This window comes from Gambusia affinis, linkage group LG08, assembly GCF_019740435.1.
Source record: "Gambusia affinis linkage group LG08, SWU_Gaff_1.0, whole genome shotgun sequence".
In the NCBI taxonomy this organism is placed as follows: Eukaryota; Metazoa; Chordata; class Actinopteri; order Cyprinodontiformes; family Poeciliidae; genus Gambusia; species Gambusia affinis.
In genome coordinates this window covers 15,182,718-15,195,828 of record NC_057875.1, presented here as the reverse complement: position 1 = coordinate 15,195,828, position 13,111 = coordinate 15,182,718, and the positions used below count along the sequence as shown (strand labels likewise).

The 13,111-nt window shown below is 37.1% G+C and overlaps 1 protein-coding gene across 4 annotated transcripts in view; it reads right to left on the bottom strand.

Moving 5' to 3' along the window:
• brsk2a (BR serine/threonine kinase 2a) overlaps positions 1–13,111 on the bottom strand; it is a 190,750-nt gene that overhangs the window by 66,659 nt on the left and 110,980 nt on the right. For all 4 annotated transcript variants that reach the window (XM_044124170.1, XM_044124169.1, XM_044124172.1 and 1 more), the window contains one exon: positions 6,800–6,894. In XM_044124170.1, coding sequence (XP_043980105.1) covers positions 6,800–6,894 — 95 coding nt within the window. The remainder of the gene's footprint in view (positions 1–6,799; positions 6,895–13,111) is intronic.

Below are 13,111 nucleotides of genomic sequence, written 5' to 3'. Positions count from 1 at the left end.
GCTACAATGGAGGAGTTCAGATCAGTGTGAATTTGTTAGAATAGAAAAGTCACAGCCCTGCCAACAAAAAAAATAGCAACCAAAGTCTGATAGAAATTCATCTTCCATTCAGTCTGATTGTTGTTGCAAAAAACATCCTAAGTAGTTCTATGTTCTCGTTTGTTGTAGATTCAACACATCAACTTTTGAGTTAGAAATTACTTTTATATTATTGCCTTATAGTTCACTATATTTATTAACTATAATCTGGTAGTGTAAAATCTAAATGATGACATTCAAACTTCGACTAATATGAAGCAAAATACAATTAGGGAAGTGTGGTTAAAGAATTTTCTAGATCAAGGGCAAGACAGACACAAAAAACCCCTCTGTTTAATAATAATAATAATAATAATAATAAAAAAAAAACATAATTAAAAAAATAAATAAAGCATTGATATTCCAAATCATCCTCAGAAAATATTGCAACTTCAAGTTCATCCACTATCCCAACTCTCTCCCCACATGCACCTTTCCCTTTCTTCATCCCTCCTCTCCCTCTCTTCCATTCTCTCTCTGGGCTTGGGGACAGCAGAGTGACTTTGATGTCATGCAGCTTTAGGAGGAGAGAAAGTCACTTCGGCTAATTAGTTGTCCTTATCCCGACAGCAGCAGCCGCCACCAGCTCACTGGCTCAGAGGGAGAAACAGAGCAGGCAACAACAGCAACTACCTACTGCTGCATGCCAAAGATACCCCCACTCCCTATGCCAGTCGTTAGTGCTGCAAGCTTGTAATGATTTAACTCAGCCCTACACTACGCTGCGCCTTAATAAAGTTTTCCCTTTCTCTAGAAAGATAGGTTGTGTTGTATAAGAGATGGTAAAGCTAATATTATGCTGCAGTAAATGTTTCGTTTTCATCCACCTTCTCCCCTATATCAGTGTCTTCAGCAGAACGAGGCTTTCTCAAAGTTCAACAAAAATGCACAATATTCTCATGTGTTAAAATATTTCTGTCTTATAGATTTAATTGAATCTCCTGAAGCACAACTTAACCTAGAGAGCCCTCAAACATTTTCTAAGAAGGTACCATTGCATTTTTGAGCTGGAAATGATGGCTATTACTTTCCATATGTCATAACTTCACACTCTGATTGCCATTAATTAACACTGGTGTAGATTTTCCATCATCTAGGACATAATCCTCTATCCAACTAGAAGGTCACTGGATTTGTTTCTTAATTTAATTAGTAGGTTGGACCAACTTTTACTAGATTAAAGATCAACACCTCGTACAGATAATGGTGGCCAAAATACAAAAGGTTTTAAGAATTGCAATGATGCATGAAAAAGACATGAGAAAGTACAACGTAGATTTATTATGACTGACAAAGTAAAAAGTTGCAATTTTTGTATTATAAGTATATTTTTAAGTTGATCAGAGGGAAGCATACTTTCAAATAGTAATTCATGTCTTCTGGTTTCTAAAAGCCAAATTCTTTGAGCCACTTTTCGAAATAAGAAATAAAATATTGCTAACAAGAACATAGTAACTAAGTTAGACAGAAATTGATCTAAATGCTGCGACAGTCTGCATGCTCTTTAATTATTTTGACACCATCATTTATTTTCCGGGGTTTTCTGTCATTTTCACTTCCTGCTGTTATCCATCTCCTTGCATTGAGTTTTAAAAGAGAAGAAGGTGACCTTTGTACTTGCATCCCATTATCTTGAGTTCTTAAGGTTCAGCTCAACTTGAGCAAAATTCAAAAACTGCTTCCTTTTCTGTCTGACCAAAAGGTCTCTTCGGCCCCTTTGTAGTTTTTCATGTGCAGCCCATCTCAGACAGAAATACCATTTTGTTATGACAAACATTCAATTGAAAAGATAGTATTGCATCAGCAAGATTTTAAGAATTTTTGACCACAGGATGCAAAAAACAAGATTCTTAAGTGAAGTCTTAACTAGACAATTCAGATTTGTGTGGAGGATAAAACTAAATTTCTTAGCCCATTTGAGCAAATTATATGTGAAACATATACTTTAAAAGTCAACTTAATGAAAGTTTCAATCTGCCAAAAACACAAGAGCACAATACCTATTTCACTGATTTTTTATTTCTCACACTAACAAAGTAAAAAAAAATAATGTTGGCTTATCTATATTTTTGTGCTTTACTTGATCTTAAAATTGCACATCTCTTATGTGTTCACCAACTTTGTCTGACATGCATGCTCAGCTTAGCAAAATGTCAGACTTTATTGTCATATTGGTGATATTATTTTATTTGCACGCAACCCCAGTAATAACCATGACAACTTGCCTGCTCTGTTTGTGTGGATGTCATGTTAACAGATCAATAGAAAACACTCCCACTTTAGGGAGGAAATGTAAGTAGAAATGTGATGTCCCTACACAGGCATCTGTGTTATCTCGTCTCAGTGGGGGGTCCACACAGCATGTCCATCTCTCTCTATTTTGCCTTGTTCTCTTTCACCCCGCCTCCTGTTCCCACTGAGTCTCATCCTCCGAGGCCCCAGTTGTGGCAGATATAGGCAGAGAAACTGGCTGACTTTCAGATATGGACTCAAAACACACGCACACAGAATAATGGTTGATTTTCAACAGTACTTAGATCAGGCTGCCGTCCCCTGTTCTGTTTACCCTCAGTGCCGAATACTGCTGACATGCTGTCATATGTGCACAAAATTTATTCTCTATGTGTCTGTTTCTATCTCATCCTTCAAAATATGACAGGCGGCTTTTCCCACAGACAGAAACACTTATTATTCAAGTATCTACATTGCTACATTTTATATTTAAAATAAAAACACTGGCTTCTGCTTGTTCTTTAGAACAGTCAAGGCTTATTCCCTTGTTAGAAAACTGACTGGAAGTTCACCGATGAATACATTATCCAAGAAAGTTCAGTGCTCTCTCTGCTCTATTAGGTCACAGCCTGTAGGGCCATGGATTAAAACGTTCCAGATTAGTTAGATGAAGTTCAACACAGTGAATCGAGCCGAGAGGTCTCCGCCAAGCATCTCTAAGACAATTAATTCAACCTGTCGACTCATCTCCGTAGACCCTTGACTCTTAAGGCCAGTCAGCAGAAGGACAGACGGAGAGCGATGACACAGGTCATAAAGGACACATACATGCACAGACATAGTAATGCCTCTCTCCCTGTGTGGTATATGTACCGGGGAAATTTTCTTATTGAGCAGTTCTGTCTATTATCTGTAGCTGTTAGCGAGTGTATCTTCAGCAGACCTGTCCAGGGGAGTCAGATTTTCTCCCTAATGGCACCACGGGGACCAAAGATATTATCATATTAAAAGGTGACATTTCACAGCCGGAGCCTAGCAGGAGAGAGCTGCCCGGTGACTTTGACAGTTTGACAGGCAAACAGGCAGACAGGACAAAAAGAAGCAACAGAGACTGCAGTGCAAAACAATTGGAATACTGTGAAAAAGAGGCTGGAGGATGCAGTCAACATCTGTCCAGGAGCAGCAGGAACCTCAGAACTGGAGATTTGATTGTGGATCTTATTTGCAAATTCAGTGTTGCTGTGACCAGGCAGAAGTGTGAACTTTGTGGTTCCTCTTGGACTAGCTGTCGGCTTCAGCGAACCTGGATTTATACTAAATGAAAATGTCCTGTTAAGATGTTATGCGCTTAAAGCACTTTACCAGAACATGACCAAAACAATTAAGCTGCAAACAAAACTAATCCTAAATGTCTGAACACTATAAAATTTAGATTGCATCTTAAGTGCTTTGAAACATTCATATTTTGTCACAGTACAACTACAAACTTTTGTATGTTTTATTGATATTTTATGTGATCTATATGTGAAACCTTCATTTTAGCCTGGCAAAGACAAGACTTTGTGTCCGCAGCAAGTGTTTTTAGTGTATTTAATAGTTGGGTGATAAGCTTTCAATTTCCACTGACTGGTTTACATGGAGCTGTCTAAGATTCTCAAATATTGAAATACTTCTTAATAACCAAATCCTGTTTAAAACCTTTCTAAAACTCTTCTGTCTTTATGATACTGTTTGTCCCCTAAGGTTGTCTAACCATTCTCTGAAGCAGTTTGATGAAAAATTACATTAATATCTTTAAAATAATCTCTCTAATAGTTCTGTCTTTCAATGCAGACACTTCACATGAGTACACATCTGCGAGCTACACGCGCACCAACAGAGGACCAGCAGTTAGGCGAAGAATGACAATGTCAGAGCTTGGTAATTGGCTCTGAACTGCAGCTTCAGCAAGTGTGTGTCCTGTCGGAGACCTGTCAGTTTTTGCCCCACCTTACTGCTGTCACATATTGCAGCTGTTCTACCAACCACTTCTGCTACACCTAATAATACTTCTGTCAGAGCAAAGGCGACAGAAATGGCCAGTCTTTTCCTTCATGGAAATAGTTGACTGCATGTTGAGTGGAGTAGGAGACAGAAAAAGAGTTATTTCTAGAGTCAAGAGTGGAGTGAGTGCAAAAGAAAAAAAAACAAAAAAACAAGACTGTGGGAGATTTCCACACAGCAAGGAGTTGCTTTACACAGAATGTTTATCAAACAGCAATATCCAAGCATAAAGAGCTTTTCATCTGAAGTTTAATGGTGTTGCTGTATGAAATAATGAAAACTGAGGGAATTTCACATTTCAGACGGCCTGTGATGTGAGCAAACCCATTCACTTCCTGTTTCCAGCTCATAAGCCAACAATTACAGTAAGTACTTCTCTCTGCTTGGATCCAGTGAAAGAAAATTTCCAAGTTGGAGCATCTTGTGAAATAGTCCTTTGTTTCCTGGTTACCTCCAGTTTTGTGATTTTTTTTTTATAACCATCCCATCAATTCAAGAGACAATTTCATATAATGACTATTTTGAGCCGAGATAGAATGAAGCTGCCCAGCAGGAGTCCTAGGATGTTATGAGAAAGAGCAGAAGACAACTTGATTAAAAGAGAGAGAGAAAGAGAGAGAGAGAGAGAGAGAGAGAGAAATAGCGGTAAGTGGCCAATCAAAGTTTCTGACACTTAATTATCATGACATCTAATGAGGAATGTATAGATACGTCTCTTTAAGATTATAGCAAAAAATATATTTAAAGTTGCAGCTTCAAAGCTTTCAATAGCCATTTTTCAGTTAAGTCTCATGTAGTTCCTTTCCTTACGTGTTTTGTTTTCAAACAGCATAAATAAAAAATGTTATACAATAAAAAAAAAATGATATTTTTCAAGGATTATGTTTACTTGAGCTTTCAAACGTTAGCAGTGATCAAGGTTAAGTCTTTTTGGGAAACTCTAGAAATATTTGCAAGGAGTGAGTGAGAATTTTAAGGTGGCACACATTGATGCGAAGCCAGAACAGTGGTTTGAGTGTTTTATGATGCCGTGTCAGTTATGGAGAAGGGTGTGGCAGCCTGTAACAGACTCAAAAGACTACAGAAATACATGGTGCAAATTATTGAAATATGTACACCATCTTAAAATCATATCATTTAGATTTGAATATCTTAAAGTTACTTTAAATAAAGACAAAACAAAACTATTGGCATTTTAACGCCAACATTTACCTGCATTTCACTATATGTGAGCTAAAATAATTACAAGGAAAAAAAAGACTTGAAATATTTGATTTAATGTGTAAAAAAAAAATCAATATACCATTTAACCTTTATAATAGTCTAACTTTTTCCATCTGCATGTATTTGTCTATGGAGAGGCATTGCAAAGAGCCCAACTTTATTTTGTTTTTAAGTGTTGTGTAGCAGTGAATCTCTCTCACAATGAACAAGATAAAAAAAAATTGCCTGTTATGCAATTCAGGTGAAGGCTGGAGATGCCTCAGAGGTTTTTGTCAGACCCTGTGTGTGCGCACAACACACACAGGTGCCATGCAGTGTATCTGCTGCAAGAAGTGCTACAGTCATTTTTAGAAACAGTGACTCAGTGACCAACTTGCAACTAAATCTGGCTGTTCACTCATAAAGTAAGGGTGAGTATCTAGCAAAGATTGGCAAGAAAAAAAAACAACTTATTTTTACAGTGAAATGAAATCTGAGCTACCAAGGCACTGCACAGGTGATGTGCACTGAAACTTTAATAGCAGTTATATTTCAAGTAGATCACTATAAATCCTTTGATAAAATGGGATTTTTTTGAGTGGGAGTGGAGGTTTAGTTTGCTCGACCCTTTCTAACAAAATTGTACACATGAATTTGCTCCAACTTTACCAAGACTGCTTCACATATGACGAACTGCTGAGGATGAATCAAACTTAAACTCTTGTTTTTGTTATGAACAGAAGTAAACTGAACTTGTACAACGGTTTGTAAATCTAAGAGTGACAGAAAGCTACATTTTTACTCAGGAATTGATACAAGATCTCATTTAAAATACTTTTGTTCAGTGCTGCATGTCATTTCAACACATCCCACGATGTTAAAACCTTTTCTTTTTCTAGAAATGCATAGCAAAGTGTGTATCAGCTTGACTTTCCTCTACACTGGACTTAAACACATGCCAGCATAATAATGATGGTATAATAATGCCATCATTATTATGCAGCAGTTTAAGATTCTGACAACAGAAGAAAAAATATATATAAAAAGAACAAGATATACTATGGGGGAAATAATTAAATGTTGATCTGTTTTACAAAATAATTTGTTTTAAACAACAAAAAACAATGAGGCCTTTTGAAAACTGTTTCTTCAATGTAACACAAAACCTAATGCAGAATAAAAATGCAAAATATTCGACTGGGTTAAGATTTTAAAACCATAAATCTTAAGTCTGGAACTTTACCTTCATTAGTACCGACTCGCTGAGCTTCTCGCGGTTGACGATCTTTATGGCAACCTTCTGGCATGTCACACAGTGAATTCCAAGCTTTACCAACCCTGTGAAGAGAGTAGAGACAATAAGGTCATTATTGTGAAATTCCGAATAATACGATGTCTATTCTCTAATTTGAGGCAAGAGCATGGCAACAATGAACAAGCTGGTTGTATAAAATGTGTGTAGAATGTTACTCAGTAAACAAAAGAGTGATTGGATCTACAAACATGCAGATTAAATAGCACTGTGATGAAAATTATTGTTAGATTTTTGCTAAGACTAATAATGAGTATTGATCAGAAACATGTAAAGTGCCTTGTAAACTCATGTTCAAAATGACCATAATGACTTCTGGAGTGGACACAGTTACTTGAACTGCACTTGTAAGTTTTATTTGACTCATAAAAGCAGTGTGTGAATGTGTATTGTCTGCTATTGATTTCTGTAATGTACCAAACCAATGGAAAACAATTGGAATTTAAATTGAGTACAAACAGCTTAAAAAAGCAATGGCCATGTACTCATTATTAACTATTACACTAAAAGAAAATTGCATAAAGCCGAGGGAAGTGGATTACGATAACATATTTATACAATGTAGCTGAAATAGTAACACTTTACTTACAAAAAAAATAACAAGAAAATACATTTGCGTGTTTGGTGTTCTACTAGGAATACATTTACAAATAATACCCATATCTCAAACAAATCTTGTGGTTTTCTACTGAACACAAAAGCACTTTTGCGACTCTATGTTACTTAATGTCCCTAGATACTGTAGCTTCAGGTAAATGATCAGTCACAAACAGTGAAGACAACAGACGGGGAGACTGCAAAGAGCACATTTTCACTGGAATAAAGCAGCGTGTGCATTTGATACGGGAGGAGCCCTGAGAAAAGCTTCAATTGATTTTCTGAAGGGACCATGCAGACACAAACACATTTCAAAAAATTCAATCATGTAACTTTTAACAAACTGAAACAAATGCACCCATATAAACACATGTCAGTTCATGCTTTTAATAGATTATCCTATGGTGCCACGGTGCTTCAGAGAACAGAAGACGATAAAGGTAATAATTTGATATATCTCACAAAGAATTTAAAGAAGAAAAAAAAACAGAACTGAATTAATTCTGAAAAATAATTATTTCTAAAGGCCTTAATATTTTTTAACTGCTATACTATATTTATTTCATTATATGTCTAGTTCTATTAATTTGAGATTATTTTCTTTAATAGATTTATCTATTTATTTTTAATTTGAGAGGTAAGATTTCAACTTAAAACACACACACACACACACACATATATATATACATACAGAAAGAGAGAGAGAAATGACTGCAATGAGCTGGTTCAGTGGTTATTGTTTATTTTATGTCTTTAGTCAAAAATGACACTTTGCTACATCTTACCAACCAAAGCTGCAACTACCAAACTCCCAAAGTGAAACTCGCCCCCAAATCTAGTTTTTAACAGAAAAACTATCTAAATAGATTATCTTTATGTATTGTGCGAATTTTGGCATTTTTGTGCAATTCTTTTGATTCGCCATTGTTTGGTCTAAAAACTGTTTCCTGGCCTTTCCTGTCAAACGGTTCTGACGCAGGTCAATTGTCCTCAGGTTGCAGGTTGGTACAACTTCATTACTTTGGGTATAAAAGCACAGCGCTCGCTCCCTCCCCACTTCATTGTCCCCGCCAGGTGGCGAGTCAGGAGTTGTTCTGAGCGTTGCCATGGTGAATGGCGAGCATTGATCGATAGCGTTACTTAGCTTTACAAATGTGTGATTTATTTGCAACTTAGATACATAGTAGAATAGGTCTCCTCCTTGTTTTGAAAAAAGTCACTAGAAGACTCTTAAAATTGTTAAATATAGCGAAAAAGTGGATAAGTTGACAACAGTGTTCCTTTCATCCTGATCACACCCACCACTCACCCCCACACTCAGCTGGGTCTCTCAACTCCGCTGTCTTTGCTGGAATTTTTCAAAATTTGCCAGGGGTGGGGTTACGCTTTCAGAGGGGGGTTATTTACACTTTACGCTGCGCCTTATTTACAGTCTTATGAACTAACTAGTGAGTCAATTGGCTGTAAGGAGGATGTGAAACATGGAGTGGTGTAAAGACGTTTTCTGATGATTCTTAGACATCACAAGACAAGAGAAAGTTAGAAGGAAATAAAAATAACAGCAAGCAAAAACAAATGTTAAAGAGAGATTGCACATTATTCAAATGGCAGGCCACAGATAATTAAGCAATAATGGAGAGCATTGTGTGGGAGTAAGGTTTCAATCTGGGATGTTGAAGAGCTGCAGGGCAGAATGTGGAGTCACACAGAAGAGTGAAAGCACGAGAGAAAATGACAGAAAAAGGAAGAAAACAGTAAAGAAAGGAACATTAAAGATGGGAAAAAAGACGAGATTTAGGCAGACGAGAACAACAGACAACGCTATTAGCTTTGAGACGACAATCATATGTTAATGGCGCTATAGAGAAGCTCATGAGTCATAATAAACACATTAAAAGAGAAAATATATCTGCAAATGCCTGAAAAGTTAACAGAATTGTTTGCCTCACTATCCATCTTTTGACAGAGCCAGGCTTTTCATGAGCTGAGGCCACATTAGGAAGACTAAAACGTGCACAGGGAACACAGCACATTATGATTTTACAATCACTTTGTGAGCTACAAGGAGGTTTGGAGCACAATAACAGAAGATCTAAGGTTGCTTAGAGACAGAAAATACATAAACACTGTGCCTTAAAAATTAAATGGATACAACAGAATAGCTTAAGAACGTTCAAAATAGGAGTTTGCATTACAAATCTGGCACTATATAAAAAGAAGAATTGATGGAAGTATTTCCGCGTGAGATGGGAAGGTGAGATTGAGAGCTAATCTCACTGGAATACTGCAGCTCTGGATGACAAATTGGTAAGCAAAGATGGTTGTCGTTGCTATAAACAGTATATATATGGAAAGCTCTCGGTAACACTAGGGTTTCATCTGGATCTTTTTGGAGTTAACAGGTAAGATCTCTGACCTTGTGGGTTTAAATACAAAACTTTGGCTTATACATAAGGGAACAGAATCTTATCAAAGGATTATAGTTGTCTGTAATCTTAGTGTCCATATGTTTTAAAGCTTAAAGATGTTTTACTTTTTGTTTGCTTGTATGAAACGTTATAAAATCAATCTCTTATTACTGTTTAAAATTATCTCGAGAAATATCCAATCTCTACTGTATGGTTTAGGAGCTCTCAGTTTTATAAGGTATCAAACCTGCTCACTGAGATAAACCGTCAGAGAGGCAGCTTCGATGTAATGCTCTAATTTCATTTCAACCCCTGAAACACAGAGTTCCGCATATTCCAACTACTGTAATAACATCTGACTGAGATCCAAGAGTTATAAAACATGAATAAATTTAGCCAAAATGGGAAATATCCAAATTAAAACAAGCCCAGGACTAACGATAGGTAAATTATGAACTAGTATGGTTACATATTGGAGAAGCAGCAAGTGTATGGAAAACAGCAGGCTGCACTATGAAGTTTATGGCGTGTGCCAGTGTATATTGATGTCTTTCACTCTTTGCCCCTCTCCAAAATCAATATCACCTAAAGTTTGCCACGGACTTACCACCAGCTGTTGTCCCAGCTCTGCAATGTTTTATCTCCCTATGATTAATGATCTAATGTGAAGGAATGCTGGTGGAAGAGACAGGGAGAACATTGCTCTATGGCTCATAGCATCAAAGTTGTAAAAGTGGTGCTTCATTGCTGCAAAGTCCTGATTTCAATCACCCCTCTGCAGCTTTGACATGTTAGGGACGACTGAAAAGGCTTTATCAAATGCTGAGCTCAGCACATTCAAAGACTAAAGAACTTGCAAGTTAAAAATTTATTACAATAATAGAGTTTTTTTATATATTTACTTTTCTCATAAGTTGCAGATCTAAATTGGTACTAAAACATGCATAAAGTTCAAACATTGTACTGAAGAAGTCATAAAGTAAAGCACATTATTATTCTCTTCCTCTACACCACAGTGCCATGTGCCACCACTGATTTTTTAATGGGCTTCTCGGCCCACTTCACTGTGTCTTCATAAGTTATTTTGATTCATGGAAGAGCATCACTGCTGAACATGCTGTCCTGAAAAATATCCCAACAGGGTCCTACAGTTTATTTGTGGCAACAGCATCTACTCTTAAGTTCTCAAACTATTTATTAAACTATCTAATTGACTTAACTGAGCGCAACTTCCCTGCTTTTTGGATGTGTATGGATATTTTGTATGAAGGGTTAGGGTGCAATAGGTCAACAGTATAAATAATCTCCATAAAACATTCCTATTATTTGACATAATAGTATTTTTGAGAAATACTTAACATGTGGTCAAAGATTTTTTTTTTCCTAACTGATGGCCTACTCGTACGCGCTACTAATATGCCTTTATTGTTGTGTTTTCATTTGCCTACTTCTTAAAGCTGCAGTAGCGAGTTCTGAGAAAACTCGAGTTCTGAGAAAACCATGAACTGACTGAAAAGTTTATAGCTTATAGGTCCTTCCCTCTTTGTTCTGTGCTACACTGAAGTCCTCCCTTCATAACTCCTCCACCACAGCAGAGTTTGTACTGAACTCAAATTGTTAGTTTTCCTGTACCATTAGGTTATCTCTGCCCCATTAGCACAGCTGCAGCACAATGGCAACCTTGCACCTGAACGACGGTGTGTTCAGGATAACTTCTGTAGTCTCCAACTGCTGGCCACAAAAACACACATGGTCCAGCATCATTGCGTTTTAAAGGATCCTTACAAGATTAATTTCTATATGGAAACCAAACCAACATCAGGAGAGCAAAGGATCAGAAAGAAGTGCACTTTCACACCTCTCCAACTTTCAAAGGTGCTAAACCACTGCTGGCAGATGGTAGTAGCTTACGATGGCTTAGCTTTCTCTCCCTGAGGCGGTGGCTCTGAGAAGCTCATTGCCCTTAGGCGCAGATCTGTGATCTGCTTTCCATTTCTGCTCTCTAACCCTGAATGCTCTACGTCAGGACTACCGCTCTGCACTGAAATCAGCATTCGACAGGAAATCCAGCATGGTGCTAGGGCTTATTCCTGCTGCTCTCTCCAACCATATGAAAAGCCCATGGAGCAGGATGTGGGAATCCCCTGCAGCACGGCAAGAGGAGGGATTCTATCCCATCAGGAATCCCGACTGTGTAACATGTCTCATTTATGTACAGATGTAACCAATAAAAGAAAATATAACTGAAGATATTTTCTTTCAATATTTTCGTATAACCAAAACATTTAAACTTTTTATTTCACTATTTATTTTGTTAAATTTTTTTTTTGATAATTATGAAAACCCAGAATTCAGTTTACCCATAAATTGTGTCCCATAACATTTTGCTATGAAATTTTCTTTTTCATGGCACATTTAAAGATAAGACAAAGTATAAAAATTAAAATGTCATTAACGATACAAAGTGCAAAAACTGAATGAGACCGATAATTAAAGACAAAAATACTTAACAAAACTTGAGCAAAAGTACATGTAAAAATGAGTTACTTTATAAATGAGTCAAGACTCAAGATCACATGAAAACAAAAGAACTGATTTCACAGTGGAGCTGCAAGAAAGGAAAAGGTGATTCCCTCTTAAACAATCACAGGTAAGACTGCTGGCTTTCCAGCAGTCTTATTTCCATTGAATCACTTCTGTATTCAGCCTGAAAAGCGAGTTTATGGGAACGAGTAATCAGACTAGAGCCTGATCACCGAGCAACCTGTACACACTGCTGTAAACACCATCCTATTTGAGCTCTTCACAGGACGCATGCAAAAGTAATAAAACGAAATAACACAAAAACCTTAAAGAACACGGCCATATTTTTCTAAAAGAAACAACTTTGAATCTTTACAGTCAGCTGAACTTCAACTGACACCAGTGCTGCCGTATTTTTAAGCTATGGGGCTCGTTGTGCTCCCTCATGCGGAAGGAAAAAGCCAGAACCGTATTTTTATTTGTCCACAATGCCAACAATACCAACACCTGGATCTCAACCACTCTTTGCTTCACACATATACATAATCTATGGAGTATTCTGAAAACAAAGGTAAGTCGACAATCCAGATATTCTGAAGGCTGCTATTAAAGCAACCAGGGTTTCCTCAACATCTCAGCAGTGGCTCCATGACATGCTGCATTAATGCAGTTTGGGCAAAAGCAATCCAAGGGCAGATATGTGTAAAAGTACATG